The following is a 7795-nucleotide window of genomic DNA, read 5'->3' on the forward strand; positions in this document are numbered from 1 at the left end:
TTAGTAGTCTCTATCTAAAGGGAAAAGCCTTCCCCTGTAGGGCACACTGCCCCACCACCCCTCACTCTCAACACCCTAATGTATTTTCTCCACAGCATTTAAGCAAATAAGTAATATCACACGAGATAGTATTATCTCTCTCTTCCCCCAAGTGCTTTTGTAAAGAGAATTATTAACTCTTAAAAGTGCTTACTATGAGCTAGGCAGTGCTTGCTCTAAGCTCTTTTCAAATATTAAGTCTTTTAATCATCAAAACAACCCGATGAGATGGATACTATTAATCTCAGTTTATAGATAAAGAACTAAAGCAAAGAAGTCACTTGTCCAAGGCCATACAACTGGTTCAGTATTAAAGCCAGGATTCAGGTGGCTCACAGTGGCTCACGCCTGTAATCCCAGCACTTTGGCGGCCAAGGCAGGCAGATCATTCGAAGTCAGGAGTTCAACATCAACCTGGCCAACATGGTGAAACCCCATCTCTACTAAAAATACAAAAAAATTAGCCGGGCATGGTGGTGCACGCCTGTAATCTCAGCTACTTGGGAGGCTGAGGCAGGAGAATCGCTTGAGCCTGGGAAGTGGAGGTTGCAGTGAGCCGATATCGTGCCACTGCACTCCAGCCTGGGCAATAGAGCAAGACTCTGTCTCAATAATAAAGAAAATAAAGACAGGATTCAAACACAGGCAAATGATCCTTCAGAGTAGGAATTGTGTTCACTCTTGTATCCCTAGCACATAGATCTGTACATAGTAGGGCTCAGTAAATATTAATATTAGTATTTGTTGCATGAACCACTGAATACCTAGGTGATACTGTACCCAAACTACAAGTAGGGTATGCACGATCTTAAAAAAATTATTTTTACAATTTCACCCATTTACTGAGTACCTATCATGGGATTCCCAGTAGCTACTATACATCTACATTATACATAAAAAACCTACATTTCTGTCCTCAAGAGAGGAATTAACGATTATATTCTTTATATATTTGAAAATAATCATTCTTACAGTCTCTCCTTACCAGGCTCTTTCAACTTTCTGACATTTCTCAACCCTCTGCTTATAGATTATCCTTTGAACTTTCTCTAAATTTACCACATCATAGTTCGATTCTGACACACACCAAAAAAATCCTACTAAAGAACCAATTTAGGCCAGGAGCAGTGGCTCATGCCTGTCATCTCAGCACTTTGAGAGGCAGAGGTGGGCTGATCACTTAAAGCCAGGAGTTTGAGACCAGCCTGGCCAACATGGCAAAACCCTGTCTCTATTAAAAATACAAAAATTAGCTAAGCGTGGTGGTGCACACCTGTAGCTCCAGCTACATGAGAGGCTAAGGCATGAGAATCACTTAAACCCAGGAGGCAGAGGTTGCAGTGAGCCGATATTGCACCATTGCATTCCAGCCTGGGCAAGAGAGGGAGACTCAAGTCTCAAACAAATTAAAAAATTAAAAAAAAAAAAAAAAAAAAACTAATTTGCCTTCTGGACTTGTTTACAGTCCTGGTGTAATCCTTGTTACACCAGGACTGTAAACAAGTCCAGAACTACTACACCAAGTATATTTAATCAAATTTGCAAATGATCCTACAATATAAAGGTTAGAAAATATGAGTTAAAAAGGAATATGGGCCGGACGCCCCCCGGTGGCTCATGCCTGTAATCCTAGCACTTTGGGAGGCCAAGGTGGGTAGATCACCTGAGGTCAGAAGTTCGAGACCATCCTGGCCAACATAGTGAAACCCCCTCTCTACTAAAAATACAAAAATTAGCCGGGTGTGGTGGTGCTGGCCTGTAATCCCAGCTACTCAAAAGGCTGAGGCAGGAGAACAGCAGGAACCTGAGAGGTGGAGGCTGCAGTGAGCCAAGATCACACCACTGCACTTCAGTCTGGGAGACAGAGCAAGACATTGTCTTAAAAAAAAAAAAAAAAAAAAAGAATATGGATTACATCAGAATAATCAGAAGGTCTTTTTCAAATCATATGCATCCCCAAAAGACAGAGGCCACTGTTACTGAAGAATGTCCAACCTTTCAGAGCAAAAAAAAGTTAACCACCAAGGAAAGACACTCTGTTTCAGGCTTGAGTTAATAATGTACCCTGCTCTTAGATTTTCTTTCCATCTGCCTCTCCTTTTTTCAAAAAGTCTACAGTATTCATTCCTGTACAATTTCATACTTCCTGGTTACAGCTTGAAGTTAAGCATTTAAGATCCAGAACCAGAAAAAAGCCCTGTTAGGACTCCGTCTTTTGTTGTCAGGCTAGTTACATAATTTCTGAGTCTTGAGTTTCCTCAGATGTGAATGAGTGAGCAACAGAAAAGATATCTGGTATCTCTGTTCAATGAGATAATCCCGGTGAAACATTTAGGGTGGTAGCTGGTACATAGTAAACTACTTCAACTATCATTACTTTCATTCCCCCACAAAACCTAGCAGTGTTTATCTGTAAAAGGCATTTCACTATTAATTTGTTATGGTTTTCAAAAGTCTGACACTAAAATGGTGACAAAATTCACATAATTTCCTTTTTTTAATAGCCTAAAGTTGCCATTTTCTGATGTTAATTATGCACAGAAAATGGGCTGGGCTCTTTATATTATACTGCTTCATCACAACAACCTCACCAGAACCTGCAGTGAGGATTAAATGAGCTAATAAAGTACTTGGAATAGTGCTTAGCACGTAAGTGCTAAGTTATTAGCTATTATTACTGTTTCTGTAACATTAGGACAGTAATAGTACTGGTAAGTGTTAAATAATATTAATATTAGTAATGTTAGCTATTATTACTATAATTATTATTATCAGGCCCTGTATTACCTGGCCCACATTAACTTTTCCACAAATTCTAGTCTTTTTCTTTAAATATTTCAAGTTTATTACTTTGAAGCCTCTGCACCTGTTCTCTTTGCCAAGCATGCTCTTCCCCAGATTTTCATGTAACTAGCTCCTTCTCATTATTCAGCCTCAAGTTCAAATGTCACCTCAAACTGCTTTCCCACTTCTGGCCTCTATAGGCCCTCTCAGGATCATTATTCCTAATTTGAGTTTTTCAATTATGATAAATGCTATGAAGAAATCTCCCATTTACTTCTGTATTATCTTTAGCCATTAGTATATAGTTCCCTTTAGTATACTGTTGCAACACATTAAAACACATTATTGTTTTAATAATGATAGTAAAGTTCCTATATACCAGCATGGTTATACAGATATTATCTGTATTAACTCTTAATCCTCACTACAGCCCAATAAGGTAAGTTGGCACCAATTTTTACAGAGAAAATGGTAGCACAGAAAAATAATTTTCTTAAGGCGGCTAGTCAGTGATAACACCAGAATATTCTTATTCTCATTTTATAGATAAGGAAATTTAGATTGCAAGTATCTTAAGTATTGATAGGTAAACAAAGGCTCTAGGGAAAGGATCTATATAAATGACTCTGGAAGTTACTTTAATGGCATTTGGAATGTCTATAAATTTTCCACCTATTGTGATTTGCATTCCTACCACTTACAACCTTTCTGAAAAACAAAAGCCTACTTACATGAATAGAAGGAACAAAAATATTTCACAAGAACATCATGGAAATACAAACATAAGGTATTTTTCTATAATAGAAGTTTTCTATCCAGATATGCCATCTCCCCAATGCTAAAGACAATACTTTAACCGGAGGGGCAAGAAATAAAAAGATGCTACTGATACATGGGGGCAAATTGTATAAACTGTGATTGAGGAGACCTGAGGTTTAGTCCAGACCCTGCCAACTACCCAGCCACCTTGTGTAAGTCACTTCACACTTACAGGCAGATTTAATCATTTGATATGGTTTATTTCATTTACAATTTAGATGGCTCTTACTTAAGCTGGAAGCTCCTTCAGGACAAACCTCTTTTTTTGGTCTGCTTCAGGGCACTACTGCCAGCACCTAGGTCAGCAACTGTCATGTAGCACACAATAAATGTCGGCCCAATAAGTGAAGTATCTTTTATCTCCTATCTTCATTTATTTACAACATAACTATAGAACATCTCATTTGCCAGGCGGTTATGACAGACACACCATGAAGTACATTCAGGATACAAATACAATGCAAAAATTAAGCCCCGACTTCTGCCATCAAAGAGGCCACATACACACCTAATTTCACGAGAAATGCTAAAATAAAGACCCGTATACTATGCTCTGCAAGCAACTTCCAATCCAAGAGGCTACAGTATAAAATATTTGCAACAGGGCAAATTTATTTGCAAATTAAAGCCCTATTCAAATCAGTTGTGCAACAGTGTCTAGACTATTAATAAAGTCTAAACAGCTTTATTAATGACTTTTTTAAAGCTTTAGAAAGTTACTTTCTAAAATGCAAAAGAATGTTCCCCAATAAATCCATCTGAAACTAGCTAAGTAAACTCCCTTTAAGATCGAAATCAGGAATAAACTTGGCATCGCTACTATTTAAAGATTTTGACAATTCACCTTGATTACTCATTAATGCTGTATACATATGGAGTTTAAAGGGTTTCAGACTCATCTCTGAAATAAGACAAAATTTCATTTCTGCCAAAGTGGAGATTTATGTGTGCGACCACACAGAATCTGAAAGGCATTTTCCTCTTCTAAAACCTTGAATAACAATTCCCATTTCCTCACACAATTTCATCTTAAGTTCTAGACAGTATCAACAGAGTCTTCATAATCTACACTGCTCTTTTCATTTTCAAATGTTGACCAGAGCACAATTCAGAATGGGAGCTGAACATCTGAAATGCCATTTCTCCCATACAGAAAAAAAACAAAGTACCAAATACACATAAAGCATAATACCTCTTTTCCTCAAAAACCACTGACCAAAAGATTTCTCCAGGTCACTCTTATTTTACCAAATTTTAATTACAAACTCATAGGCACTGAGGTTCCAGGGGAAAAAAGGTCACTGCGCTGTTTCAGGAAATGGCACGAGTAGTGGACGAATAGAATGCCAATCGGGATTGCAGGCTTGAAACCTGACTGCCTGAGTTCAAGCCACTTCCTGGAGCCACAAATCCGCCTATGCAACCTTATTCTACTGACTCAACCTCCACGAGGCTCAGTTATCTCACCTGTAAGATGGGCCAGTAACAACTGAAGACGCCTCTGGTCTGTGGCCTGCAAAACGTTAATAGCAACTACTCCAAAGGATGGTTGTGAGGATTAAATGAGACAAACCTAATTAAAGAGTTTACTGGAACACGGTAAGTGCCTAATAAGCTGTTGCTACTGTTGTTGTTACTCACAACTACAGAATAATAAGGAACAAAGGGATGAAAAAAGGAAGAAAAGCCACTGAAGTTAAGAAAGGCAAGCGATGAGGGGGATGAAATGAAAAGGCAAACGTGGGGAGCCCAAAGAGCCGCGGAGGGCGTGGAGAAGACTTAGCCAGAAGTGGCGAGGGGTATAGGGGAAGTAACTGCGGAGTGCAGAGACGTCGATGAGGAAAATCAGGCCGGCAGCAGAGCGCAGCCGGGGGAGAGAGTCAGGTCGGCCGAGACGGAGGCGACACGCGGCTGAGGCTGGGCCCAAAGGCGGGAGCACCGCGCCCGGCCAGAGGGCTGAAGGCCGCAAGAGGCGGCGAGGCCCTAAGAAAGCACTAGGAAGCAGCCAGAGAACGCGCAGGAGGCCCTGGCCCAGCCGGGGCCCGGCTCTCATTCAAGCCACCTTCCCCTTCCCCCTTCTTAAACCCCATGCGGTCCCGGCCCAGGGCCGCCCGGCTCCGCTACCCACCGTCCGCCCCGGATCTCCACATGGCAGGTCTAGCCTATGGGGCTCTCGTGAGCAGAGATACGAAGGGGGGCAGCGTCCCTTACCTGAGCTCCCCCGGGTTGAATCGTTCACCGTCGCCCCCGTCCCCGCCACGCTCCGCCATTACAGAGGGCCGCGTTCATCCACCCGCCGACCCGGCGTCACCTATTGGCTAGAAAAATCGTCAATCCCCAACAAGAGAGGCGGAGACAGCAGAAGTCTGAGATGCGGTTAGTCAAGCTTTCCATCAATCTTAGAGATGGGGGCGGTATGTTCTTTGCTATTGGGCAAGGGGCCCGCCGACTTTGAAAGCGGTATGAAGACAGCCAGTTGATTGGTGACTCGGGGGCTTTATGGGAAATGAGATTTTAGCAGTAAGGAACCGCCGGCGCCCTCTCGCGGTAAGCAGAACTAAGTCCTCCCAAGTTCGGCTCGGCCTGCAGTAGCCACGTGTCTATCGGCTTCCAGGAGAGCCAATTGTGGAGCCATATTGGCCAGTGGTAGTTCAGGCGGAGAGCATTTCCTCTGGGCAAGTCAATCAAAATCGACCTGGGCCGCACCTAAACCGATTGCACAGTTGCTGTGGGAAGCCGCTATTTCCTAGCTTTACAGTAGCAGGAGTCTTAAGTCACCACTCAGCTCTATATCCATGTTATTAAATAATATATTACTAATTACAAGAATACCTCCCAAATTATACTAAATAGTTGCAAGAGAGTAGGTGTTATAAGTTGCTGCATTAAGAAAGGTAAATTGGCGAAGGCAAGCCTCTTTGCAATTTACAGCTTAACCGTCTCTCCCTGGATCTCAAAATGTGCTCGTCTGAAATTAGCACACCCAGAATACCAGACAATTCTGAATATTTATTTCGTTTTTCTAATTAACAAAAAAAAAGTTTCGGATTTGGGGTTTCAAAGGCACAAGGAGGATGAGCCCTTTTATTAAAGTCCTAAAAATATTAAAATAATACTAATAGATAAATTTTACTTGGACCTAACCAGGTAGCAAACCCAGATCTAAGTACGTCATGTACGTTAACTCTTTTAAGATTCAAAAATTACTAAGAGGTGGGTAACATAGTCACTGTTTGTAGATGAGCTTGAGGCACAGAGAGGTTAAGTAACTTGCCCAAGGTCACACATCTACTAAATAGCAGAGCCTGGTCTTAACCCCAGTCAGCATAGTAGCAAAACAGCACTCTTAAATACTGTGAGCCTAAATAATTGGATCCACATAAAAACATGCGCACAAATGTTCACAGCAGCAATATTCATAATAGCCAAAAAGTATTGTAATAACCCAATGACCATCGGCTGATGAATGTAATCCCAGCGCTTTGGGAGGCCAAGACGGGTGGATCACGAGGTCAGGAGATCAAGACCATCCTGGCTAACACGGTGAAACCCTGTCTGTACTAAAAGAAAATAGCCAGGCGTGGTGGCGGGCACCTGTAGTCCCAGCTACTCGGGAGGCTGAGGCAGGAGAATGGCGTGAACCTGGGAGAAAGAGCTTGCAGTGAGCAGAGATCGCACCACTGAACTCCAGCCTGAGTGACAGAGCGAGACTCCATCTCAAAAAAAAAAAAAAAAAAGAAACATGGTATAACTGTACAATGAAATATTGTTCAGACATAAAAAGCCACATACAAAAAGGCCACCTGTTGTATGATTCTATTTACATGAAATGCGATGAAATTACATTGCATTTCAGGCAAATCCATACAGACAGAAAGTAGAACAGTGGTTTCCAGGAGGTAGAGGGGAATGAGGAATTGGAAGTGACTGCTAATGAATATGGAATGTCTTTTTGGATGATAAAAATGTTCTGGAATTGGCGCTGATGGTTGCACAACTTTGTGAATATATTAAAATCCGTTTAATTCTATACTATTTATTCATTTACTTATTTTGAGAGGGAGTCTCACTCTGTCACCCAGGCTGGAGTGCAGTGGCATGATATCAGCTCACTGCAACCTCCGCCTCCCAGGCTCAAGTGATCCTCACACTT

The 7795-nt window shown here is 41.6% G+C and overlaps 1 protein-coding gene across 19 annotated transcripts in view; it reads right to left on the reverse strand.

Annotated features, from left to right (window-relative positions):
* Window positions 1-6122, reverse strand: part of TCERG1 (transcription elongation regulator 1) — a 64172-nt gene extending 58050 nt beyond the window's left edge. For 10 of the 19 annotated variants that reach the window (XR_008658888.2, XM_055285769.2, XM_055285775.2 and 7 more), the window contains exon 1: window positions 5854-5948. Coding sequence is in view for 18 of the 19 variants with exons in the window: in XM_055285769.2 (XP_055141744.1) it covers window positions 5854-5912 (59 nt within the window). In the remaining variant the exon portion in view is untranslated. Of the gene's footprint in view, window positions 1-5853 lie in introns of all 19 variants that reach the window. The other 9 variants (XM_055285772.2, XM_055285776.2, XM_055285765.2 and 6 more) reach the window with 5 other exon arrangements.
* Window positions 6123-7795: the final 1673 nt, after the last annotated feature.

Source organism: Symphalangus syndactylus, chromosome 7 (genome assembly GCF_028878055.3).
Source record: "Symphalangus syndactylus isolate Jambi chromosome 7, NHGRI_mSymSyn1-v2.1_pri, whole genome shotgun sequence".
NCBI lineage: Eukaryota > Metazoa > Chordata > Mammalia > Primates > Hylobatidae > Symphalangus > Symphalangus syndactylus.